The 27,929-nt window shown below is 38.6% G+C and overlaps 1 protein-coding gene across 2 annotated transcripts in view; it reads left to right on the top strand.

Moving 5' to 3' along the window:
* LOC121523401 (solute carrier family 45 member 4) overlaps nt 1–27,929 on the top strand; it is a 76,851-nt gene that overhangs the window by 35,193 nt on the left and 13,729 nt on the right. For both annotated transcript variants that reach the window (XM_041808286.1, XM_041808287.1), the window contains one exon: nt 26,170–26,358. In XM_041808286.1, the coding sequence (XP_041664220.1) occupies nt 26,170–26,358 (189 nt within the window). The remainder of the gene's footprint in view (nt 1–26,169; nt 26,359–27,929) is intronic.

Genomic DNA, 27,929 nt, shown 5'->3' with positions numbered 1-27,929 from the left:
CAAATATTCCCCCTGACCCAAAGATGGACTGATTAGATTTTCAGGGTGATAGGTCAGTGGGCCTCTTGTCCATCCCTTGCTTCTAAGAATGATATCTTACAAATACTTTGCAGGATTTTCTCCCAACTGGGTGTAACGGTATCAAATTCCACGGTATAGTATTTGTAAGGGAATCAAAAAAATGAGAAAACAAAACAACAAATGAAGACGTAAAAAACATCTGCATTTATTTAACAATTACATTATGAATATTACAGTATGTGCAAAAAAGTGCCAGAGGTATGCATTAGGTTTAAAATATAAACGCACACTTCTTTCTACAACCTTCATTGTCCACCACTGATAATAGGTGTAGGTCTTTGGCGATACATTGACTGATAAACCTTGTGATCTATTCAGCCCTCAGGCTGTTATGGGGAAGTGGCACTGTGAACGCTTTCTTAAGAGTCTTTTTGCCCGGCCATATTCTCGCATCTGATTTGCCCAGTGGCTCCTCATGTTACCCGGCTCTCCAAGTGTGTCACTGCAGTCTGGCAATGTCTGCATATTGTTTTTTGTTTGTCCGTCACCTTTTCTCCTGTCTCCAGCATCCACACTTTCAAAAACGTTGTCAGTCGGTTCTCCCTTGCCACCCTGTGCATCCCCCATTTTTTTGCAATGTTAAATCAAGCCAGCAAGTGGAGCACAAAGAATGATGAGAAGGCAAGGGCCAATGTTTTCTGTAGTTCCCACTGCCCTTTGCTCTGCTCCATTAAAAAAAATACACTTTTTGCGATGAAGACCTATCGTATGAATCCATCACATGTCCACGACGACACTGAGACGCTTCTGTCACTGCAATATTTTTTGTAATTTTTTTAAAGATTTTTTTTGGGGCTTTTTCATGCCTTTATTAGAGAAAGGACAGTGGATAGAGTCGGAAACAGGGGAGAGAGCGGGGAGAGACATGCAGGAAATAGTGCCATGGGCCAGACCGGAACCCGGGTCGCCTGCGCACACGGCGCGCACCCCAACCACTCGACCACCGGCGCGCCCCTCTGTCACTGCAGTATTAACAATACTGTTACATTTGTAGACTTTGCACAAATGTTCATCCTGACTCAACCAATGAACCGATTACATTTTGAAGGTCCAAGGTCACGGTCTTCAGGTCCCATGGTTAGCCTCCAAGTTATTTATAAGGGAACTTGTTCCCTTTGCTTTCTCCCCACCCCCACTTAGCACAATCATGACCAACTCTTTACTCCGCTAGCAGCTGAACAGGCACAGTTAGATCACATCTACTCCCTCCCAACTCTGTGGGCAGAGGTCCAACTATTGGTTTAACAAATATTGACCTCTCATTCCTTCATGTGGCTTCATGCAGGCTGGAGACCGACTGTGGCTGTAGGAATTAGCCATATAGCTGGTAATCTGGCTGGTTGGCTCACCCTGAGTGAAACCATTGTGTGTGTGGGTGTGTGTGTGTGTGTGCATGGGGGTGTGTTTGTGTGTGTGTAAGCCCCACAACACTGGGGTCAGAGAAAGAAAGAGGGTATGTTTCGGTGTGCGTTTGTGCAGCAGGCACAGTGTGGTCAAGGAGCTGGTATTTACACGGCCAAAAGAAAGGATAAGAAAGTTCTGCCTTACATGGCTCTGTGTGGAGGGCATGCAGAGCTCTTTTTCCTTTCTGTCTGTCACTCATGCAAAGACAAAAACTGTTTCTCATGAAGATAACAGGGCTCATTACATCACATTGCCTTTTAATTTTGCAATTTATTGGACAGTGGCTCGAGTAGGTTATTAGGGAGAGTGCTGAGATGGACCTTGGCTTCACACTTGGAGGACCATAGCCTCAGTATGTGAGATGAGACCTAACCGATAGGCCATCTGTCCATGTCATACATGTTCATTCCATCTTCAGATTTTTCCCTTCAAGATTATGTTTCTACTTACATTTACTGTAGTAGTTCACTTCTTACCTCCTTTAATTAAATGATGCTCTAACTCGGGACAAAAGAAGAAGAGGAAAGAGTGAAAATAGAGAGGAGATTCCTTGAAAAAGGAAGAGCAAGTGGAAAAACAAGGAGGAGAGGAGGTGACAAGTGCAGACAACGTGCTGTGTCTTTTTTGGGTGAGGAGTCTGGTGTATTACATAACACAAGCTTTTTCAGACCTCAGCTCAAAGTGACGCATTGAAGCTGTTAAAGCATCACGATACAGAGAAGACAAATCAGAGGAGAATAGCAGTTATCAACCTTTGTATTCATCTGTTACACTGAGAATATAGAAGCTCTGTAATAAGGAAAAGATGAATAGGTTTATTCATAAAAATGGTCTCAGAATAGATATTGACAGATTTAGACACATAATGAAACTACAGAACTACTTCTGACATCACATTGTCGACAGCAGTGGCCTCCGAGAAACCAATATTACTGAAATTTTCAGTGGTACACATCTCAGTTTAAAAATGCTGCTCGCACCAGGATGTACTAAAAATTTTTTCATGTTCCTTAATTTCCTTAAATAAATAAAAATATTACATACAAGGAGGTATATAAAACAGACCTAACAGACTCTACTGAGGCAAACAGAAGTCATTTTTGAATCGTATAAGTAGCATTAAAAACACCATTAATGAACACTGACTCTTGAATCAGATTAAGGCCTGAAGAACAACAAACTAGAAAATCAAATAAAGACATGAATATCCCAGCAAACCAGGAATCTCCCATTCAGACAAAGTTATATGTAAACGTGCATATCCATGCTTATTTAAGAAGGTGATTCAGACACATTTGCATGTCATAGGAAGAGCAAATCGGCTCGAAATGTCACTTATTGTTAAAACTTTCCTGGTGTACAGACCTTTTTGCTTCTTTGTTATAGTCCAACAAAGGCCATGAACCTAGAAGAGAATATAAAAAAGATTTTAACAAAAGAGAAATTATGATTCTGGTTTCTGTTTGAACTAATTGTGTTTCCATGAAATGATTCAACAAAAAAGCTTAATACACAATATTTACAGTGAATAGAAAGTTTCAAGATCTTGTTTGATTTAATTTTTTTGTTTGTTTTTTTCTTTTCAAAAACTTTGTACTACGTCATTTTTGATTTAGTACATTTTCGTGGCAAATTAAACAGCTTGAAACATTTTAAACTAATGTGTGATTTCTATTTAGAGAAAGAGACATAGATTTACAACTGGACTTGTTTTAGTTCTTCAAGACACTGCAGATGTCTTCAATGTGGTTTAGTATCCAGACTGCACAATCAGAAGATATGCACTTTGCACCATTACTCTCATACACTCTTAATCTCTTTATTTGTTTGTTTGACCAACCAGCTCTGCATGTAGGCATGCCACCAATGTGGTGTCCAAAACAGTCCAGGGCTGGCAGTTCTGCAACATTGTTATCCTGTTTTGGAGGCATGCTTAACTTTACTAAAGGAGATTACTGCAGTCCAACAGGAGAGGTCCATCCATTCATTCAGGTTCAGCTCAATGGGTTTGTTAACTTAGAGTGTCTTTAGCTAAAACTTTACTTTTGACTCTTAATGCAGTGGTAGAAATTTAATGCCAGGTCTGAATACTTCTCTTTGGACAACCCCATTAGTAAAACAATGATCTCAATGCTGAAGGGAAAAAACTTGGCTTACTATTTAAATATTAAATCCACACCTGTAAATCCAATGTTGAACATCTTTTTCATCCATTTTTCAATTACTTTTTGATCATTTGCACTGCTAAATGCCATTTTGTATCTCACAATGCTTGGTGACAGGCTGTGAAAAATAATGGCATCTTTGCATCATGCTTTGTCAAACTGCACATCTTAACTCATAGATTATAGTGAGGAAGACCTGAATGGCTCATAATGTAGAGAGAGAGGGGCAGAGTGACTGTGATATGGCTCACTGTGTCAGTGCAGACAGGAACTGCTTTGAATAAAGGCACAAACAGAGCAAAAACATTTATTGTTTACTGTGTGTCGCACATAAAAATCTTTGAATTTTTCCTTTCTGTTTAGTTTTTTTCTTTTGTCTTTGTAGTCCCATAACTTTTTTAAAACTCAAGTGACATTACTGCAGCACACATATTCTTAAGGCCCAGGTTGTCCTGAAAAACTGGATGTTTAGAGCTTGACTTTGCACCACAGGGTTGATTTTTTTTACAAGCTTTTTAAGACAAAAAATCCAGTCCAGGTGAGACAAAATTGTTAAACATAGCCTAGACCTTGAAAGCTAAAGCATAACCAGGAATAAGACAAGCACTTGGCTGGCAGATTGACTGACAGGTGAGCACATTGTTGTTTTTTTTAGCCTGGAGGCTACGTTTGGTTTTTTGTATTTAAATGCCAGCTAAATGATAGGCGTGTTCCAGCTAATTACTTTGGCTTGCCTTACCTAGCTGGCTGGTAGTATGTTTAATAACAAGTGTGACAATCTTGATGGAACGAAGCAATGCATTTGCCATCTTTGTTGTGTTCTGATTTTTTGTACTCCTAAATAAAATTTAATCTCCATGACCTCACTGACCATCTAATTTCCACTTTTAGCTGCATGATGTTATATGTAGTGTTCTTCAAAAATACTCTCCTGTGTTGCATGCAAGATGCAGCATACTATTTTTTCTGAAGTAAATCAGCTTGATCTTGTGTTGTTTGGACTAGCATGCCAGGTACCCTAATCCACTGAGTGATCCTATCATGCTAGCTGGTCTAATCTAGCAGATGACCTTGCAGACAGAGTGATACAGAGTTATATAAATGACTGGCTTGATGTAACACAGTGACTAATCACTCTAATCTGACCCAGTCAGACGGAGTCGCTAGAGGACACGGTAGGTGTATGGATGGATGTTAAGTAAAAAGTATGAGGCAACAAAATACACAATATTTTTTTTAAGAAGCAGATGGATAGGGCTTCCAGGAAAGGGACAAAATGCATTTAAAGGGAGATACTGACTGAAAATTTGCTCAGTAAAACCTGCAATAACTTTAATCACAATTTTCAGTCTCCAATTACCTTTTCCTATCTTGCCTGTTTCTCAGCAGAGAGAGCGAGACAAACACAGCAGTCTAGTCAGTTATTTAAAGCCTTCCTATTCATAGCTCTTTATATAACTGCTGCAGAAACCTTGATGATTTATTAACAATATCACTGTACACACCATGAAACACAAAAGGACTTTTTTTTTTTTTTTTTGCAAACATCACCAGCTCTACAGGGCGACATTCTTGGTGGATGAGAGATGAGACAAACAGCAACGTGATTGATGTCAGGGCTTCCCAGGACCATGATTGGGCTATTTAGAGGATTTTACAGTAACTGAGAATGTGGTGCATTGCTGCGTGTTTGTTTGAGATGTAGAGTAAATGCATAGTCAGCAGAAACTTTAAGACAAAAGCAGTATTATGTGCTTCATATGGGGGTGTGTGTTTTTCCATGCAACAGGCGATAAGAGAGGTATGTGCGTGCTATTAGTGTAGGATATGTGAGGAATGCAGAACTGAATGTCTGTGTATTTGTTTGTCAGCACATTGCTCCCACCCCTCCCCCCTCCAGGGAGGTGAAGTCATCAAAAACAAGCCACCACCGAGCTCTCAGGTGATGACGAGGGACAAAGAAATATCAGGCGAAAGCAAATTCTGTAAACTGGTGGCATGAAACGATTAGGTCCATCATACCATTGTTATAAGAAGTTTTTTGATGACTCTTTAGACAAATGATTATCGACACTGTTGTCTCCAAAGGGAAATGGGTTGAGCAGATTCAGAGGAGAAACATTGGATTTAAAAAAACGACAAGTTGAAATGACTGAGAAAATAATAGGTTTAAATTGTTTTTTATTATGCAACAGTGAAAAGTGAGACGAAAGTAAATTCAATTCTGACAACCTAGAGACATAAAAGGTCAGTAAAGTAAGGCATTTAGAGGAAGATGTGGGAAGAAGATTAATGCAGCCATATGGCATCACTACCCAGAGTGCTTTGCACAACAATGACAGCCTATGTATCAATCTGTTTGTTTTTCAATGTTCTCACAATGTAGAATTTTTGTTGTAACAATGCTTCTTGGCATTAAATCTTACACTGTTGGACAGTCTGTTTATTTCCCTTATAAATGATGTCACACTTGTAAGGATCATGCATTTGTGGGATGAGCCTGGCCCGTCCTCCTCATGCTGGTCACACACTACTGTGGGATGGCATCCCATTCTTCAACCAGCATTTGTAGCAAGTCAACCAATGTTTTTGATGGAGTTGAGGTCAGGACTGCTGGCAGGCCAGCCCATCCTCTCTTGCGACATTTGCTGGTTGGAGAATGGGATGCCATCCCACAGCAGTGTGTGACCAGGCATGAGGTGGAGGTGCCAGGCTGTTGTGGCTGTGCATGGTTCTTCCACACACTAATGAAACTCCTGATTGTTAGATTAATAACATTTTAAACAAATAGCCTGTCAATGGTAGAATAAGCTGCTTGGCATCAGCAGAGACTTGGCAAATTTCTCATGGGCCCAACCCACATACTCAGCTCTGCTGCTCATCCCATAAATGCATGTTCCTTACAAATGTGGCACCAATTAAAAGGAAAATAAGCAGAATTTCCAACACTATAAGATTATTGCTAGGATGCATTGTTACAGCAAAGAAATAGTCGACCAAACACATATTTCTTCACTTTATGTGCTAAATTTATATAGGGGTCCTTTAAATATCAATCAAACTTAGAGTGATTTTAATCATTGCCAGGTGCCACACTGGAAATTTATGATTTAAATCTGTCATAAATAAGTTTAAATTGAATGTCTATTAACTGTTGTTCATACAAGCTGCAGTTTCGTTAGATGTCGTAAAAAGCCGGATTCTTGTGCAGGTGCAGCTTGTAAATTTGCTTATTGAGCCTTCATCACAGATGTTTTGTTTAATAAAATTCATGCAGCCCTCAGAAAGTCCATTATGGAAATGGATCAGATGTAAACACCACTCCCACATTGCATTAATTCTTCATCTGCAGGTAACCTCAGTGCCCCACAGTGATTTTAGTATCAGGCTAATGGGACACAAGGCTGAGACTGATAACATGTTTATCACAGCGTGCTGCCCTGAAGCACTCTGACAGTTTCACCGCATATTATGAAATGATGAATCATAGCAGTGTCCTGGTCTCAGGCTGTCAAAAAAAAGCAGAGAAATCTGCATCCAAGATGAAACAGTCATAGTATTGTTGTGCAATTTCCAAATCTTTCCATGATTGGTAAGAGACGCTGATATATTAAGTGTGTCTAAGTGTGAATAACCCTCTGTTATAACAGAATGTGTCTCAAACGTGTAGAAGTTGTAAACTGAAATGAAATATATGCTCTACTCCGTAGTTGTACTCTACAACAGCCTGTCAAAGTGACTAGAAAATCTATAAAGAGCACGACATACACACAGAGCAGCAGCAGCCAGTGAGAGAGGCAGTAATGGGTAATGGACGGCCTCAGGGGTATGTGGTGTGTCTATGTGTGTGTGTATGGTATGTGTGTATTCAAGAAGGGGAGTAGAAAAACATCTGCTCGCTCTCACTCAAACTCTGGCTCTGACAGTATATAGACGGACGGATGGATGCCGGCAAAGTGTGTACATTCATACTGTATATTTGCATGAAATGTGGAGGGAGGGATTTGTTTTTGGTCCAAACATCTACTTGCTCAGAGGATAGCTGGAAAGATCACACCACATGGTTCATACTGAGATTTGTTTCAGCACAGACTCTCTAAAAGGTGCAATATGTAGAAATGTTGCCCGTAAATTTCTATATTAATTAAAGATGATTACTTGATTGTCATATGTATATCTTAATTAAGTACTTATATTAACCGAAATATTGCCAACAGTTTAAAGCAAGAAAAAATCTAATATTTTTCATTGTAAGAATTTGTGTCTTGTCACAGTGACCGCCATGACAGACATGCCATGTTTTTGATGCTGTGAAAGACGCTGCTGCTGCCAGACGCTGCCGTTCTGTTGCTGAACCTCATTCTTGTTTTGTACTTCTTTGGCTGGCCAGCACTTGATGATTTTAAAAACATGGAAGACAGTTTCAAACAATTTTCAATCTTTTAATCCTCTGAGCTCAGATGACTTAGCCCAACCATCCACACCTGCCAACGACCTCCCAGAGAAGATTAATATAATATGGTATAATGTGCACCATGTCTTCAGCTACGTATAGCCCAGCATCCACGCTTGTACTCCAGCAGATTTCTTGACAAAGGAGTCATGCTTACTGGCATATCCTGTGGCGATAGTACAGATTCTATTGATGCCTATCTTGTACAACCATTCTTGACAAAACAAGCCTTCCCTTTGAGGCACTGGTGTATGAATATGTGAGAATGATTGAACTACATCCTGATGAGAGGCACCATACACTGGCACTTAGTATATCATGGATGTGTGTGAGAAAGAGTGTGTAATGTGCTTTGAATGGACTGAAGACATGCATCAAAGTGCAGTTCCTATGCCATGTTGAAGCTTTGTCTGTTGTCAGAGAATTTTTTTCATTTACAAATATACCTTGCACTTAAATCCATTTCGTTTTAAATACATTACGCCTGAATATATGTTAATGCCCCTGCAGTGCACCTTAAAACAACAAGTATTTAAGTAGCGACTTATCATACAGACTGTGGAGCATCAGTTTTATCTTTTTCTTACTATTGAATTATCTTTTTGTAGTTTGTCTTTAATTTCTATGCTTTGTCAGGTTGGTTCTCCAGTTGGGGGGTTTTTCCATGTCTTGGAAAGTGGTGATTTTTTGAGATATGACATCTTGGCCTGATGTCAGGGAAGTTCACTCTTTACAAACTTTTTTATGGGACCAAAACATTATTTTAATTTTTATCAAATCATCTGAGAGTTGATTTTAATGTGGCACCTGCAGTAGCTGACTGGGATCAAATAAAGGCCCTGGCATTTCAATAGACCAGCGCTATCTTTAAACCAACACTGATTCAGAAATTAAAAGTTTAACATTCTTATTTATGTTTAGAGCAGCAGAACAATAAAATGGTTTGCTTTGATTGATTTCTAAGAATAGAAGTACAAATGTTGTTCAACAGATTTGGAAAAAATAAATAGCCTACTTTATGCAAATAGTTCAATTTATGGTTAAATTCTCTCCCTTACTGGGTTTTACTTTAAAGTAGTAACTCATTTGCAACTAATTTCATGTTCGTGCCTTGGAATGGCAATCCTGTCTTAACAGCGGTCTGTGTTCGTCTCTGTCTCCTGCTTTTTATCATTTTTAAAGTAAAATTGAAACAGTTTTGGAGCGTTTGTTAGTCTGTTTCAGAAATTAATATTTGATGATTATAACTACACAAACCATTTTGGCTGTGTCATCAGCTATTTTTGATCAAAAGCATTGATGAGAAAATGAGTATAATCAGCATTTTTATCTATTTTTCATGTTTTTTAAAATTAGTGGAATGATGAGCCATTCTGTTTGGCTCAAACAGCGCATGGTTTTGTGGCCATTCTGGCATTTGCCCAACTCCAGATGTGTGGTCCATCACTGGGCACCTGAATAGACCACTCTGGACTAATCTTTTTGCTGACTCTGTATTTGTTGTTACATAATATTAGATTACCGACTGAACGCTGCTGATTGGCTTTATTGATCACTTCCCAGCATTAAAGGGCAGTCACTGATGCTGGTCGGAGCTTCCTGCTCACGATAGGTCAGTCACAGTCGGACTCCCCGCCCTTATGTCAGTCACATATGGTTACGTATTAATGTATTTAGCAGATGTACGATGCATTAAAATAGAACAGAAGAAATACATGTTAACGCTGTGAATTGACACTGATTAAATTACACTCTTTAAATTAGAGTGTCAGTATCAGTGTCTCCCTCTGTCTGCATCTCTCAGTAGGAGGCGAACGTTTACTGCAGTGTGTTACATAACTCTGCTGACTGGAAGCAGCTGTGTATGTGTGCGTACAAGCAGGGCTCATGAAATTTTAATGCCACCTTTTACCCAAAGAGGAGAGTTGGTGGGATTTCTTTTCTATCCTTGTTTTGTGTAAAATAAGCTAAATGTACATTTTTAAAGGACTTCCATTTGTGAATGTGCAGAATAAAGCTCATCCTCAGTGACCTCTGAAGAAGGACAATGAAAATCAGTGACGATCCACACACTCATGCACATGAGTAATAACCTATTCATAGAGAATATTTCGACATGATGTAACAAAGGGCTTTACATTTAAAAAATCAACTTAATATTTAGCTTTTTATCATTTATCTCTGAATATAATCAGTGAAAATCTACAGTCTTTACTGCAGTGTTTCTACTCTACACTGTTCTCCTTTCTGCATTGATTTGTTCACCAGTTTGCAGTCACACACAGTCGTACATCACTCAGTGTGTCAGTCTCTGCACTTTGTTAATGATGACCTTGGCTGTACGTGCAGCCTGTGGTCCTCGTGTCCGTGTTCCTGTAGGCCGTGTGCGTGTGATGTGATTGATGTGCTCATCGTGTCTTGCTGCTGTCGAGTAAAGTGACTCACACCTTACTCTTTTCTTCCACTAACAACACCTTTGGAGCTTTCATGTTGGCTATGATAGCAGGTACAGCATAATCTTTTTTCTGTGATTTAATACTAACAGTGATTAGGTCACTTAGTTTCAGAAATATGTGAAATGTCTGCAGGATGATGTGCCTGTTAAAGTTGTTACATTAAAATTTAAAGTTCAGAAATGATTGTGGTCTGCATGAACTGGAAGTAAGTTCACTGTAAACCACTCTGGAGCTTTATTAAAGAAAAGATCCATGGAAATACATATTTAAAAAACAGACACACAATGTACCAGATTATTTTGAATGAATGTGGTTATATTCTGGATTTCCAATGGTAAAAAGAAATAACAAGAAGCTAACAACAAATTTAAAAAATATGTATTCATGTGATCAGCACAAAATCAAACAGATTACATTATAACAGAGCATTAAATGAGCAGTATGTATATTCATCCACCAGGGGGCTCGCAATCAAAACAATAACAAAAGACAAGTAGAGACATTCTTCTTAGCTACATTTCTTTCTACTCTCTTTGAATCGAGGACTCTAGTAAATAAGAAAATGCACTCTGTTTTCATTTCATGGATGAATTTCAGATTTTAAGGGAGAAGAGCTGTTAAAAAGGACCCTTCCTAGGCACAGGTGTGGCTCAGTGGATAGAGTAGGTGTCCATATGAAGATGCTATGGTCCTTGATGCACTGGTCGCGGGCTTAATTCCCAGTTTCGGCGCATGTTTGGTGCATGTCTCCCCTCATTCTCTCCACCCACATTTCCTGTCTCTCTCTAGGTATCCTATCATCATAAAGCCAAAAATTAAAAAAAATAATATTATAAAAGGGGCCCTTCCTGGTTGGAACCATGAGCAAGTTGCGTTCTTAGATCCTTGCCAGGAAAGCTACACTCTCAACCTTGTAATATGAAATTCATTCATGAAACAAAAACAGTGGTTAAGTGACCAATAGGACTGTGAAACAGTCAAAAAATTTTAATTGTATTTTGTTACAGTTTGATGTTCTGCTGTCTTACATTTTATGTTTTTTTGTTTCTTTCTTTTTTTTTTTGTAGGGTTTTAAACTTTTTGAATTTAGATCTCATGAAATGAGCATTATGTTCATATACAGAAATGTCCTACTGTGCACATTTGTTGTTTTAACAGGTTTTATTTTATTTGTATCTTGTATATAGTCGCCTTTAAAACCCCACATCCATCATTTACCCTTCTTATACATACATATAAATATGACATATTTGCTGATATAAAAAAAGAAAAGCATTGGTTTTACCTCCTTTGTTACCAAATGTTGCCCATGTAGCAAACCTTAAGTAGAAACCAATAATTGTGATTTAATTATTCTGTCAAGCACTTGATTTACATTGATTATTGATGGTGTGACAGCCACAAATGTGCACATATTCAGGCCACATATTGATGTTTTTTTTTAACTAGCAGAGGACACAAACGTTATGCTATTAGCAGAATAGAGCCTGCAGACTCTAACTAGTGCTGGCAATAAACCCACAGCAAGGCGCTAATCAATAATAAAATACTGATTTTAATATTTAAAATCTTCTCCCAAAGTCCATCTGTCACATTTGTTTTCTTTCTTCTCCTCTCTAAATGCTGCACCTGACTCAGTCTACATGTTTTGTTCATTCAGAAACACCTGCTTCCTCCTTTCCTTCCCTTCCTCTCCTTTCCTCGTCTCTCATTCTCTCCTTCCTTCCTTCCTGCCCACTTTCTCCCCATGCTTGACCTCTGCCCCACTCTTACTTTCACACCGTTTCTCTGCCCGTTTTGTAATTTTTCTTGTGATTTTCTCACGCTGGTGCAGGATATGAAAGGATTGTTTTGTGTTTGTGGGAGAGTGGGAGCGGGAGGGATACGAACAGAGAGAGAAAAAGAGGAGAGAGGTGAAAGGAAAGATGGAGGGAAAAAGGCTGGTGTTTTGTTTGATTTGAGATTGGAGTGGGAAGGAGATATCAGACTTTTGTTTGCACAATTTTTGTTCATTGTGCTGAAGAGGAGGAGTGATAGGAGAGAGGAGGTCAGAGCGAAGGATGGAGACCTGAGGACAGAGTACTGCTTGGCATTGTTCAGAGCAGTGGTATAAAACCTTGTATACTGTGGAGTCCCTCTTACGTGTACCTTAGGAAAGCTGAGCCTGAACAGGTCCCATAAGTAAGCTGTCTAAAATCAACTAACATGTTGACAACCTTCATAGCAGACAAAATCTCAGGCCATCTCTGCTGCTCTCCTGCTTCAAGCATTTTATTCAAATCTGCTGGATCTTAAAGCCATTATTGTCTTTTAACACTATACAGATGCTTCATAGTCCGTTTGTTTTCATGGGTCAATAGCTTTTCGTTAATCCTACTGGTGATCTCACCTCCTCCCACCTTGGATCTCCTGGGGGAGAGTTTCCAAAGGCCTTTCAGTAGCTTGCTATGTTTCTCTCTCATGACAGGCACAGACTGGGGTTGTAACCCAGACTGCCCTGGGTGCTGTCTTCCGTGCAATCAATGGTCTCTCCAGTACTCACCAGTCTGTTCTTGGTCATCACCCAGTCTCTTCCTGGGGGTCACTGGCTAAGCCAGACTTAGCTGTGCGAGGTATATCCTGTGGGGTCAGCAGGCACCCATGCACAGGCAGTCAAGTTGGGGTTGACCCAATAAGGCCCTTACTTATGTCCTGACACTCCTCCACCAGTTCAACCACAAACAGATCCCCCATCTAAATCTGAAGCCATCAAGCCATCTGGTGGTTTTCTCTTGGGCTTCACTCACAGATTTGGATGACCCTTTTCTTTGCTGCACCTGAGGTGCCCAGCTAGTTGAGGACTTTGCTGAACAGTGTCCTCCAAAGCCTCAACAGTCTTTGGCCTCATAGGTGGTCTTTGAGTGCTTGTCCTGATGCTCCTCAACCAGTTCCTGTTATTTTACCTGCTTCCTCTCGTTTGCTCATTGTGCTCTTCCTGTGGCACTATAGAAGTTCCAGCAAGTTCAGCTGTCTTGGCACCTCAGAGGGGATGATCTCTGGCTGAAGTGATGATACTGTGGCATACTGTGGCCACTTTAGCTGCTTGTCTGTATCAGCGTTCAGCTGCCGGTCAGAGGCGGTGTAGAAGATACCTGTCCTTTTGTTCTTGGGTGAGGTTTTGTTTTTAGCTCTGATGAAGGTACTTGAAATTCAATCTGTTATAATAAATAAGCCCAAGATCAGCTCAGGGTAATCTGTTAGTCTTAACAAGAAATGAGAATACCACATCCTACTAGCTTAATATGACACTTTTTTTAGTGTGAATGACTTAATATCATTGGTCTTATTTAATCAAAATAAACAACAAAACAATAATAACAAATCTTTTGATAAACATCATCAGTACCTTTAAAAATCAGTTTCCCATCAGGGCAGCCAATCATCTGTGTGCTTTCAGGGTCTTAACTTTCACAACAAGAAAATACAAAGACAACCTTTTTTTACATTTTTTTCCCCAAGAATCCTGTAGCTTCAGGAAACATTTTCAAAACAAACTGCACACATGCAGAAACAGAAAGTAATCTTTGTTCAGGACTTCCTGAAAACAAGGATAGGCCTGTAGTGAGGCTGAGGTAGGAGGACTTTGTAGTATTTATATATCTAATGATCTTAGACTTCAAAGATACAGAGCAGATCATTTATTACACTTGTACACTAAAGCTTATTCAAGGAGAAAAAGATCCACTGTTGTGCTAAGGAATGTGTGGCTTTTCCCATGCAGACGATTTTAGAAATAAAATGTCTAGGTAATTTGTTCTTTATGTCATTTTAGCACCCTCTTTTTTATGTTGGAATTATTTAGTACCTTCTGTTTTTTTGTGTTTTTTCATACATCAGTCCCACTTCTAAACAAAACTTTATCAACATCACAAACCATGCAGGTCTGAGAGAGACATGCGCTGGCACGTAAATGTATTCTTTGTTACTCCATTACATTGATTCATATTTTATAAACTAACATTAACTCAACCCATTACAGCTGCTGGAAGTAAAATATATGTTTCTATGTGACCTACAGTACAAGCAAGACAATCTACAAGAATGTTGATTATTTCTATACATTTATATTTAATGCCTTTGAACATTTTTGAGGTATTGAATCACAGTGGATTTTGTGTTAAAGCTTCTGCACATCGAGGACGACATTAAAAAATGGCTTGTAAATTGCGAATGCTGGGGAGGGGAATTTTGACGCACCTTTCTACACATCAGGAGCAACATGACTTTAAGAACAAATTTAAAACAAACAAAAAAAATTTGCGCTGCAAAAGTCTGCAGTGTGTCTTATGCTGACATCTGTTGACCTGAGATGTATCAGAGGAGAAGATGAAATGGGGTTTTTGCCTCTTGCTCCAGTAGGCTTTATGTAAAGGCACCGGTATGCATAGGTAGGATAACCTGACACACCAGATGGATTTGTTTCACACAACCATCTGGAAAACCTTCCATAGATAGCGTTTGGGAAAGGGCAGAGGCTTTGAAAAAAAAAAAACTCGGAGGGTGATTCGATGAATGTTCTGTCCATCACACCTTTATGGGACATTTAGAGCAACAAAACACGTGACATAGCTGCCACTGAGGTTCACCACTACCAAGGAGTAAACTCCATAGAGAACTGCATAACGCAAACTATGGCGACTGTAGACTTTTGTTGTTTTTGAAAAGAAAACAACTCAGTGCTTTTCTTTGTTCTTCTTTTAACGAAGAAATGTCGTCAAGTTCTGATAAAAGCGGTGCTTTAACAGCATCCACGCTAATCTCTTCTGCCATAATTGCTGCTTGCTTGTGTCACAACTTCGCTGTGCCTAAAAGTACTGCCCCTCGTCGCTGGTTGGTCCTGTCACTTTCAAATCGGGCCCAAACTGTTCAGATGTGAGCTTTGCAAGATAGATTTGCCAGGTGGAAACACGAAAATGGGCAAATCCATCTGCTTTGCAAGGTTACAGGTAGGAGGCAGTGCTGTTTTATTCCACTATGATTCATTGCGCTGCTCCCTCTTTTCAGCTAGGCTGGCTGGGACTGTCTTTTCATTCATTCCGTTAACAACCAGCAAGCATTTTGGTCGGTCAGATATGTGTTCATCCAACGTGAAACTTTGGAAATATCCACAATGGTTGAAAAATATTGGCAGCAATTTCGCACAGCAACAATGTTGCTGATGTGAAAGCTTTTATTGACCAGGTACATGTTAAAATAATTTTATGTGAATTATCGGTAAGGAAAAACACCTGTGGTGTGCAAGGCACTTTAGAGTGATAAAAATGGCAGGAAAAGGTTTTTCAAAAATTCGTAATGTACAGGGTAAGGTAAGCCAAGAAAAAAGATACATCTTTGTCCATAGGGGGGGCCAAATTGAAAAAATTGAAATATTTTTTTCAACCCATGTTTTTATGAAGTAAGTAACCCAAGGTGACTGGAGAAAAGCACATGACTGATTTAGGTAGCATGTTGTAAAGAGGATGGTAGTTTGAATCTGTTTTCTAATTATTGATTTATGAATGGTTGTTTATTTACTAATGAAAAATGCATTTATTTCCTTTTAAAAAGTGACTTTGATAAACAAAGCTAAGCCAAAGAAAATAGTGTCCCCTGCTGATTAAAAAAGAGCTGTTTAATTGATGTAAATTGTCCATATTTGTACAGGTTTTTTTTCAATAGTATTGCAAGGTATTTCTCAGTTCCTACAGTGAAGTTGTGTTTATTACTACTTGCAGGACAACTCTCATTAACCTTCCCCTAGTCACTGCAGACATGTTTATCATCATAATAAATAATCGTGCACCTTCTAAAAATGTACATTTTAAATTTGAGGTGAAGAATGCCTAGTGGTTAGGTGGTGCCCCATGTACACAGGTGTCCAGGGGTTAAGTCAGGCCTGTGGCTCTTTGACTGCATGTTACCCCCCCACTCTCTTCCGGCTCTATCCACTGTCCTAGCTCTCAAAAAAGGAAAGAAAAAGCCCAAAAGGTAAATAAATGAATTATTTTAAATCCAAGGATTTACAAAAACTGAAGATGGCCTCTTTAGTAGTCTTAATCATTCATTAGATTTGATAAATTGTGCAATACTCTGTTCTTAGTGTGTTTAATCCAAGAGCCAATAGGACAACAAGTGAGGCCATGTAACCCCCCTGTGGTGTTTTGACTGTGTTAAAGTCTATTATGAGATAGCCGTAAAACAATCTAGCTTAACCAGCTTGTGCACAACTCTGGATAAGGTCGATAAAATATTCCCCCAATTATTTGATCTCCTCTGGCAACTGCAGAACATAAGCAAAAGATGACGGTGCAACCCTCAGAGTTTATATTGTTTCTCACTTAGTTCCACACAATGTGATTTTAAAACAAGCTGTTTCCAATCACAACCTGAATATACAGACATTAACTAGAGCCACACTGATACTGTGAGTGCAGGAAAAACACACATCGAGTGTACACTTCAGACGTGATGATGAATGAGCAGTCTGTACTCAAACAGCCACACATTCAGCTTTATATTTAGTATGTGTGGAGGAAATGTGTAGTAAAATGAATGCTTTGATGATAGACGGCACAGGTTGTACCCTTTCTTTCCCACGATCAATCAACAACGCCGGCAGCCGTCGTCTACCAGCTCAAATATTAACTTTTTCTGTCCATCCTCTCCATCCTTCCGGCTTTCTCTCTCTTCCTCCCCCGTCTCACCTCCTCCTCCCCCCTCTCTCTAACCTTATCCTCCCTCTCTGTCATCATTCTTCCTCTTGTATTTGTTTGATCTTAATCCTTTCTCACACTTCCTCTCTCTCTCCTTGTTTCTTACCCCGCTCATTTCTTTTTCTCTTTTTCCGAAATACTTCCTGTGTTCCTGCTCTCTCAGTATTGTTCCCTGTGCATGTGTGTGTTCATTAGTGTTTGTAGCTAAAGCAGCGAGTGTGTGGGAACGCGGCTGTGTGTGTTTTATTTTAGTAGGTGAGCCTGAATGTCTGTGTGTGTGTGGGAACTCCGACATGTCTTTATTTGTGAGTTGTTGACTGTTCGTCTTTGTTGTGTGTGTGTGTGTGTGGGAACTGTTTACTAGAAACTGTTTTCCTGTTTTGATGTTGACAAACCTACAGACAGACTGATGCCTATCTGCTGCTTTGTCTCCTGTTTTATGACTGTTTGAGCTTTAACTGACATGTTGCTTTTTGTGTCTGTGATATGGGCCTTCATGAGCAGAGTTGTGTCAAAAAAAAGGGAGAAAATAAATTTAAGACAAAGCTTTCCACTACAAGAAGCCCTGTATAAATGGAACGGCCATATTAGGAGACAGGAAGTGAAGGTGATGGAGACGCCATAGTGACAGGGTTCCCAAGACCTGGTCACCATGACAACAGGGGTCAAGCCCTTGTTTATGGCCACGTTCATGAGAAACTCAGAGATGGACAATTGTACAGACGGCAGCAGAAACATGAAGTGTAAAGACTGACGTGAGGGCAGAGCAAAAATGAGACACTGCAGTGCTGCTCTGAAGGAGAACAAAAGAAGTCTAAATAAAGTTTAACAGGGGATGTTTTGAGAGTGGTCTGGCTGCAGACCATGCATTTCTGACAGCCATTCTCACTGACGGTCCATCTAAAAAAGGTAAAAAGGAAGGGCTGTAATTTGCCATTACAACATGTTTACAGTTTTTGATATTTTTTTCCAAATACAACTTTATTCATAAACAAAGTCTAGCAGTTACATTCATGAAATAACCACATTGCAAACATTAAAGACTAAAAAACATTTAATAAATGAAACAGAAAAACACCAGTGGTCTGATCAGGGATGAAATTATGTAAAGATACATTTTAGAATAAACGAACAGTGGCTCACTGTAGCATCATCAGCTTTAGCTGAAGTTAACATAGCTCTGCTAGCTAAGTAATTAACATTACTAAATAAGCAAATGTTGCTTAGTTAGCTTTAGCAAATGTAGCTAAAGCTAATGTAGCTATGTATATAAGATACTTATGTAGCTCACATGGCTGTTTTGAGAGCTAATTTTTAAATGTAACATAATGTAATGTAAGCCTAATACCTCAGTTAGCAATGTAGCTACATTAGCTAAGTAGCGCTGTTATCTATATCTAAGTTAGCTTAAGCAACGTGAGCTTAAGCAAATGTAGTTACAGCTAACTTGGTTATGCAGATAATGCAGATTTAAAGCTTGAATACCTGCTTTATGAGCTTAGCTTCAGCTACATTTGCTACATAGCTATGTTAGCTACATACCTTAAGCAGCTAACTGACTTACGAAAGCTATGCTGGCGAATAAAATTGGTTCAAAGAAAATCATTGTTTTGACTAAAAGTAAAGACTAAAATTTGAGGACTCTATTAGACTACAATTTGACTCAAATGTTTTAATCTGATGACTAAGACTAGAAATTGATCTAAAATAGCAGACAAAATTAACACTGAATCAAGGGCATGATAATGTATTTATTATCCACCCTAGTAAATGACTCATAATTTCAACCACAAAAAGTGCCAACAGTACTTCTGAAGAAGATACAAAAAAATTCAGACCGAGAAAAGTCTAAGACTCACATGAGAAAATTACAAAAAAGAAAGTTGAGAGCCATATGATGAACAAGAAAACCTACTTTTGCTCGGTACTTTTGCCCGTTTCCTAATTGGAAACCAGGAATCTTCTTGCTTTGAGGCACCAGTGCTAACCATGAAGATAAAAAAAGGAAATAAAGTTGGATTAAGTCAAACATGAGAATAATTATTCAATAAATCTCTGAAATAATCTCTTAGACTTAGTTTTTATCAGCTCTTATGTAGACACAGTCCTAGTGTGAGCTATGATGTGATTTTTTTGTATATTTCTACGGTGTTACACTGTAACACAGATGATACACATCTTGTTGATTTACACTTTTATTTCTCATCACACTGGTCATATTTTATGACAAAGCAGGAGTGTATTTTTCCTTTGATATGGTCAGAGCTCAGCAGTGTTGCGCCTGATTGAATTGAGTCATGACAGCAGCAGCTGTCACTGAGGTAGGAGGCGTTAAATCCTCAGTTACTGAATGATAGAAGCTAAACAAGATTTCTTCTGATTCATCATGAGACTAAACCAAACCTGTTTCTCACAGACTGGTGGTGTCGATCAGTACAAGGATGTGTTTTAAAACTGCTTGAAGTTTATTTAGTCTACTGACAGGAACAAGAGAGAATCAAACCAACCTTTTAAATTGTTGAAAACCTTTGACTATTTAAGACAATCCACTCCTTTCATTTTAGATGAAGGACTTCACTTTACTCAAAGCGAACGAGACAAAAACATCTCTGTCTTATCTTTCTGCATCCTTATAAAACTCCTTTTTGTTTAGCTCAGGGTTATTCAGATAAAGTCAACACAATCTGTGATTGTATTTGAGGCCTTGGAGTTGAAAATTCACACTGTGTTTTCACAGTTTCCAAGATTCAGTTCCTGCTGGGAACGGGGATTGCTCTGCAAATAATTCAAATTACAGAAGACCCAAATGTGGGGCCTGAGAAAAACCACGTTTCTCTTTGATTGACTGCTAGGCATGCACTCATAATTTCTATTACAGCATAATCCATCACATCTGTATGTCGACAGACATTTAGCCATAGCTTGCTAGCTAGGTAAAATACTGTAGTCTGATGTTTTTTTTTAATGATTAACTATTTTTATTGCCTTTCCTGTAACACTTCAGAACTTTGTGAATGAACTCGGCTGCTTTTGGAGCTGATGTAGTAAAGCCAAAAATTCTCACCAGCAGGTGGCGAAGTTGCCAATATCTAGAAAACTGGGACTGGGGAATACCATATTGTTGTACCAAATCTTGATAACAGTTCAATACCCCATCATGGTACAGATCACCCAGTGCAACATCCCCGTTTTTAGCCAATCCTTCCAGATAAAGGTGACAAACGGCAAGAACAGATTGCTCCATACAAAACCAAAGGGGAGCCCTTTTAGGAGGAAGTGTCCAAAAGGCAAGGTGTCTTAAAGTAAATAATAATTAGTAATAATAAAATAGCATTTTTTTAATCCCAGCCCTCCTCTATCAGCTGGTCTTTGCAATTCACTGAGGTGTTCTTGAGGTCTTTTACCGTTCAATATGAATGTTTTTATTATCCTATCAAACCATCTAAAACATGAGAGGGGAATTTCTACTGGAAGAAAATGGATAAGATAATTAAATGTAGGAACACAGTTATCTAAACAACGTTGAACTTTCCAGCCATTGACAAATAAAGAGTAACCCACCTATTAAAGTCGCATTTGATTTAGTTTAAAAGGGAATCAAAATTAACTTTCATCAAATCTTTTAAATGAGGGGGATATTAAATTCCTAAGTACTTGATGCATTTTAGGCCACTGAAAAGCTCCTGTCTGAAAAGCTGTATGGGGACAGTATGCTATTAAAGGGGGTGCTTCAGATTTGGATCAGTTTACCCTGTAGCATGTAAATTTGGAAAAAGTCTCATCCTAAGGAGAAAAGACACTGATCTACCGGGGTCAGACACCAATAATAAGATGTCATCAGCATATAACATAAGTTTATGCACCTGACCCCCAGCAAGGATACCTGGAAAGTCAGTTGTCTCCCTCATAGCTGCTGCCAGAGACTATAGTTAAACAAAACAGGAGGGGGGAGAGAGCGAGCCTTGCCTTGTACCCCTTCCAAACAGTCTGAAATGAGTCTGTTGGTTTGACCTGTATAGTACTTTCATCCACTTAATAAATATGTTAGCAAATACATACACCTCTAAAATTTTAAACAAATCATGCCATTGGACCATATCAAATGTCTTTTCAGCATCAAGAGATGTAGCAGCTACTGGGGATTGGACCATAGATACTGACCACATATTATCAATTAGACACCTTAATATTGTCTGATGAATTGTGGCCTTGAATAAACCAAAATAGTCAGATTTTATCTGAAAGGACCAATTGACAGCTTATTTCAGAGGTGACCATTCTGTGACATTCTTTTTTGAAGACGTGGCTCAAGCTGTGTCATTGGAAGTCATTTTGTTTACTTCTTTTTGCCAGCAGTCTGTAATTCATAGCATAATGAAAACATCTCGTTCGTCATCTACATCATGAAAAAATTAAAATGAACCCTGATCGCAGCAGATTGCAACAAAACACCAAAAAAATCCTGAATATAGACAACAGTTATAGTGCGATATCGCACTAAGAGAGTCATGAAAGACTTGTTCATGTCTCATGTGCTTGTGGATAAAACCTGTAGAATGTTTTTAATTGAGTTATTGCTTCAGTCAAAAGATAAAATGTCACATCTCAGACTATTTGCAGGGACTAAATTCATAGAGAGTATCACGCAGGGGAAAGGGACAACCTGTTGGCACTCAGTTATTGATCGCCTTTTTAGTTAAGAGCTCTGTTTCAGGAGCAGGAAAGTGCATTTTAAATTTCTAAGAGCCTAATGTTCTCTAAATTGAATTAGCTGACATCATCGTCCCCTCACTCTCCATGTTTCTGCTGTCTCATGCAACTAATGGAGTCTACATTTAATGAGTATTAAGAGGGGATTTTGACATTTACTTGAAATCGGTGGGAGGGATATTTTGGGGAAGTTTCCTGTCTCTTTCCTCTTGGATTAAGAAAATGGATGTGTCTGTGTGCACATTGCACTGTTAGCCAGCTTTATAAATCATTTTGATTTCTTTGATAAATCATATGTAAACCTCTTGGATTGTGACGCTTCTCCAAATAATGCCCTTTAACATTTCAAAATCATTGATGCATAAAAAATTATTGTGTAAGTGCAGGTATGCTTTGATACAATAACAATCCAAGAAGCACTTTGTTTGAACTAAATAAGTTTTTGGAGTCTACTTTAATTAGAGATGTACTTCCAGTTCTTTAAGAACAGCTATTGATCACTGTTGGAGCCAGCGTAAGTTGGCCTCCATTCAAAACAAAGACCCAGACCTAATAAGTCTCCCTAAGCAGATTTCTTCAGCACCAGTCTCTGTCATCTCTGTATAGAAGAGATAGTGTGACGTCCAAATGGCACTTACTGTATTTGTCCTCTTTCTAAGTGAGCCACATCAAACAACAGTCTGACAGAGAGATGATGATTAAGTCGTGATTCAATTATCTATGATTCAGCAGACTTCCCTCAGCCTCCTCAGTCTGACTGTATGACCGGTTATGTGAACGTTTAACAAGTACAGGCATTTTAATAAAATGACTCCTGATCCTGGTATTTGGCTTTAAAAAACCTGAAGACAATGATGTGAGTTGGTAAACACATTATTTAAAATTAATTTGATAAACTTATATGACATCCTCTGACTTTTACAGGAACAAGTTTTGTCTTGAAGCACTGAGTCATAGATATGGATATGTCTTGATATCTTTGCACTGAGTTGTAAGCCCCCATGTTTTGTTTTGTTTTTTTTTTCAAACTTTTATCAGTTGTGTGCAGGCGAGCTTCCCTAACTGTCATGCCCTCCAGAAATAAGAGCTGAATCAGCTCATGGAGCCAGTCAGAAACCCATCTTTAAAAAAACAGTTGGAGGTAAAACAACGCCCTGAGTTCACATGTGAACATTGAATGACTGGTATCTTTGAATGTGAGCTTATATTTTGAATCCAGCTTTGTCAAAGACAGTCGCTCAGGATCAGGTTATTGCTTGAAGCTCCAGTGAAAAGATTTTAGCTGGTTAAGAAGACTAAATCCAAAATTAAAACTTGGGTTTTAATTAGCTAAAGAAACAAATGAAACCATGAGGTAAAAGTTTAATTATTTCTGTATTTATTATAAATGCCCGGAACTGCTGACAGGGGATAGGTGTCATTGTATGCTGCAGAAACAGCCCTTATAAAAGATCCTTGGTGAGTGGTACATTTGAATGCCTGAAGAGACCTACAAAGAGGGGTCTTAACCTGACATAAGGTGATTGATAACTGGTTTGGAGTTGGATTCAGTTGAAGTCAGACTCTAGACTGTGATTCTCACTTCTAGTGGTAACTGTGGCAATCAGTAGAACTTAAAATCCTGCATATCTGTTATTTGGTCCCTTCTGTGGTATTCTAGAAACATGCAAGATGCAAAAATCCAAGATGGCAGAGTCCATGGAGGGGACCCTGGCTTTGTATAAAAAAGTCATCCTAACAATAATTGAAAGTACAACAATTTTAATTAAGGTGATTAAACACTATTTTAGATTGACCGACTGGTAAATATTATGTTTCAATTTTGACCCGGTGTGTTTCAGTCAATGATGCTTGGCTAAATATCAAACACTGCACCTTTAAGACTCAGGGAAAAACAAATTAGGATTTCATCATCTTTAGACTTAAAGATACGGTATGTAGAGTATTTGCTTTGAAATATCAAATCTGCATACCTAGAGCACATGTGCATTTTGGGACCGCTTCCAGTGTGAACATGGAAGTGCACTTTCAGGTGCATTTCTCATTCATTATGAGAAATTTATGAAGGAAAACCAAACATTGGGTTTCTGTTTAGTAAGGTGCTATTTTTATTGAACAGAGTTCAGTAATTCAAAACAAGAAGTAAACAGTGGAGATAGGCAGAACGGGCAGCACTGGTCTCTACTTTTCATATTGTGTTATTGTTTTGATTGAGAGACTCCGTGTGGCGAAATTTTGCATGTTGTGCATTTAAGAGGAACGTACAACACAGTATCATCAGCAAAACGGTGTTAATGAACATTATAACACCTTATTCGCTGGCCAACTGGGAGTAAGGCTGGCCACACATTACTCGATTTTAAGCCCAACTTTTGGCAAGATCTGCACCATGATTGAGATATAAACATCTGCCTATATCGGTTATAAATGTTGGCCATGTGAACAGATGAGCTTGTGGAGCTTCAGGTTGAACAAACAGACTTTAGCTGAAGTCTTTTTCATTATTCATTGTTATTACCCCTTAAACTTTTAAGTATTTTAGGTACTGAAATTTGTTAATGTATTCATCCCCAAACTTTAAATTGTGTTTTAAGGACTGAAGTTTTAGGTCTGAACTACATTTTAATATCAGTATCAATATGGCATTGGCTAAAATCAATTTGTAAATATCGGCATATCAGATATTGGCAACAAATCCAATATCACGCACCACTTTTTTTTAGTTTTTCTCCAACTCCAACATACACCAGGACAGCCAGCTAAAAATTTCAGTCGTCCTCCTTGTTTGTTTTTTTTCTGAAGTCACGTTTAATCACACAAGTTTCTGTGGGATCTTGTGTGCGGTGAATCACATGGCAGGTGTGTTTTCTCATGGTCTTGTCGAGTCGCCTAATGTTTACAATCAGAGGATTATAAAATGAAAAAATAATTTGAACCTGTCACCATGTTAGTCATGAAATGAACATAGAGTGCTAGGAATGGATGCATATAGGTGTGTGTGTTTGACTGGTATGTCTCAGCCAAATAGGCTATTTATATGAGGTTTAAATAAGGTTATTGATTAATTAGTGGTTGAGCTGACAGGTCTGTGTGAGTGGTCTTAGAGTTGTCGTCTGATGTTATTCAAAGCTATTGATAGCATGTGTATTGTATGTCTTTCCAGTATACTGTCAGTCTTTGTAGCTATAACTGCTAAGTTATTTCCACTCACCTGCCCTTGTTTGAGACACAGCTGTCACCTGGTTTCCTGAAGTGGAAAGTTAACACTCAGTATAATAGAAAGCATCCTTTGGAAAAAGTCACATGCACCTCACAGTGTTAGTTAAGTTAAATTCATTCTGTTTGACTCAGGATTTGTTTGCTTCAGATTTAATTAAAATAGTGGCAATGTTGACAAAAGTAAAGACATTATTGTAATTAAAAACAACAGCAAACATATTTGTGTTATCGCCTGACATTTCTTAACCTGTAGAAACTTGATCACATTCATGCGCATTAACTTGCACACAAGCGTAGCTTTTGTCAGCATTTGTGTTGCAATCCTGGGTGGATCTTCACACAAAGATAAATCCTCCTGTCTTGTAAGGTTGCCATGCCTCTCACCCTTTACCTTTGCTTGGTAGTTAACCGACATTGTTGAAAAAGTTACCATCAGGTCAGCTCTGTGGTAATGCAGGAGACAACACAAACACAACAGTTTAATTATCTCTGAGTGCTTCATCTTTGACTGCAAACTCACTGTAGTCATCTGTGGCATTAATCTTAACATACTTGTCTATCAAGTTATACTCATCCTATTGTCGACATAACTTTGAAAAATGTGAAAAACAAGTTTTTATCTGATCATCTTTATGTTTACCTTCGACATCAGAAAGATGTAACGTGAGGTTAGATTAAAGTTAAATACATTCAGACATTTTTCAATTTAATTTTCACTGAAGTAACTTCATTTTAAGTTGCTGATTAATAGGTTAATTGTATTCCTTTAGTTTTGTCTTAAAGGCTGATCTCAGTTTTAAAGTAGTCAGCATTATTGAAATTAGTCAAATCAAAAATCCAGTTGCACTCCTATAATAAGCATGTTACTTGCACCCTCTGGTGGAAGACAGACTAATGTCACCTCACTTCACCTGCATATTTCTGTAACTCTGCACTGTGTGTGTTTTCAGGTCTTCCAGAGCAGTACTACAGTCTGACATGGTTCCTCAGTCCAGTCCTTGGCCTCATGTTCACTCCTCTGATCGGCTCAGCCAGCGACCGCTGCACCCTGCGCTGGGGCAGGAGGAGACCCTTCATCCTTGCCCTGTGTATAGGAACTCTGATCGGAGTGGCTTTGTTTCTGAACGGATCACTGATAGGTGAGTGTGTGACATTTTTCTGTTTCAACTCAAGTTCAACTACAAAACTGTATGAGAGTAAGAAAGAGAAGAAGTTTTCCTTTTAAATTCTTGTTTTGAACAGGTTTTCCTTTCATTAATTTACACTTATCAGCATCATGTTTTATTGTTTTGTTTTTTGTTTCACTAACAAAGTAATAAATGCAAGTTGGAAGAGATAGAGTTGCAAGCCCCATTTCCTGTGAGGATATTCAATTTAAAATTGCCACAAAGGCTGTTCATCAAAAGTGAAAGATTTGATCATTTTTAGTAAAATATATATTAATTTAGGGGTTGCACAGTGGTGCAATGGTGAGTGCTGTCACCTCACCTGGAAGGTCCCCAGTTTGATTATCAGTCAGACGGGTGTGGAGTTTCCATGCTCCCCTTGGGTATGTGTTGGTTCTCTCTCCGGCTTCCTCCACAGACCAAAGACATTAGATTAGATTAATAATTAATTAGATTAAATTAATTAGTGACTGTAAATATCATGGCAATCATCATGCATATTAAAGATAGCAGGATATAGCTAATGTGAGGTAAAAATGGGTTAAAAGCCTTATTAAATGTTTAAAATTGCAGTTAATGTGTAATGTTGTTTAATAATTCTAGTCTAACTCTCAACATTTGAGTAAAAGGTATTTGAATTCTTCATTTTGTGTAAGAATTTGGCATAGTGACTGCCTTCTTCAAGTTTAAAAGGGCTGTTTCATTTAAAGGCCTTCTGAAGGTATCAAGTAATCTAAAGGTATTTTTTAAAATTTAGTTACCCTGTAAGCTATTTAAGCCTTCATCACTTCCTTTATAATTTTGAAACAGCATAGCACAACAGACCAAATACAATGTCCTACCGTCATCCCGGCATAACAACACTCATACAAAATCAATGTGCCATGTTGTTGCTACATTTGGGTGTCAAATTGCAGAAATCCTCTATGTGCCATCCATTAAGATTGCTATCCAAACCTACTGAGGCTATCACAGCCTTAGTGGGAATTAAACTGCAAAATATAACTATAAAACACTACAGTTTTACCAAACATTCATGCTTGATTCACAGGAAATACAAGAATCAGACAGCTCATTTTAGAACAGAAGAGCATAAATAATATGAAACTGACGCCCAATCCCGATGTCCACACTCACACACTCACTGACTTTGAGGCGAGCTCCCGCTAAGTCCATGAGGGCTTAGGGCTGTCCCACTGTCAAATCATAAGGTATGTGAGGGATCTCTCACTGACTTTTTGAGCCCTTCATGCACCATTTCCGTGAGTGGGCATCTCTGCAGACTTAGTGTGAGGGAATTACCTGTAATTCATTGCATTGTGATGTATGACAGGGATTCTTTGGGATGCCTGCTGGTTAACGCTACAAAAGTGAAGTGAAAAGAGCGTAACTGTAAACAAAAAACATGGAAGGTGCAAAAAAAGGAAGTATTTTTCCCTGTAAGTATATTGTATAAAACAGCCTTCATCCACTGAAAACATAGGTCTATGGGTAAGGCACACTTGTTTTTATCTTTGTTTTAAGCTCTACAAGATGCCGACTGT

The sequence above is a fragment of the Cheilinus undulatus genome, linkage group 16 (assembly GCF_018320785.1).
Source record: "Cheilinus undulatus linkage group 16, ASM1832078v1, whole genome shotgun sequence".
NCBI lineage: Eukaryota > Metazoa > Chordata > Actinopteri > Labriformes > Labridae > Cheilinus > Cheilinus undulatus.
The sequence above is the reverse complement of the archived record's forward strand: the minus strand, read 5'-3'. Positions and strand labels throughout refer to the sequence as shown.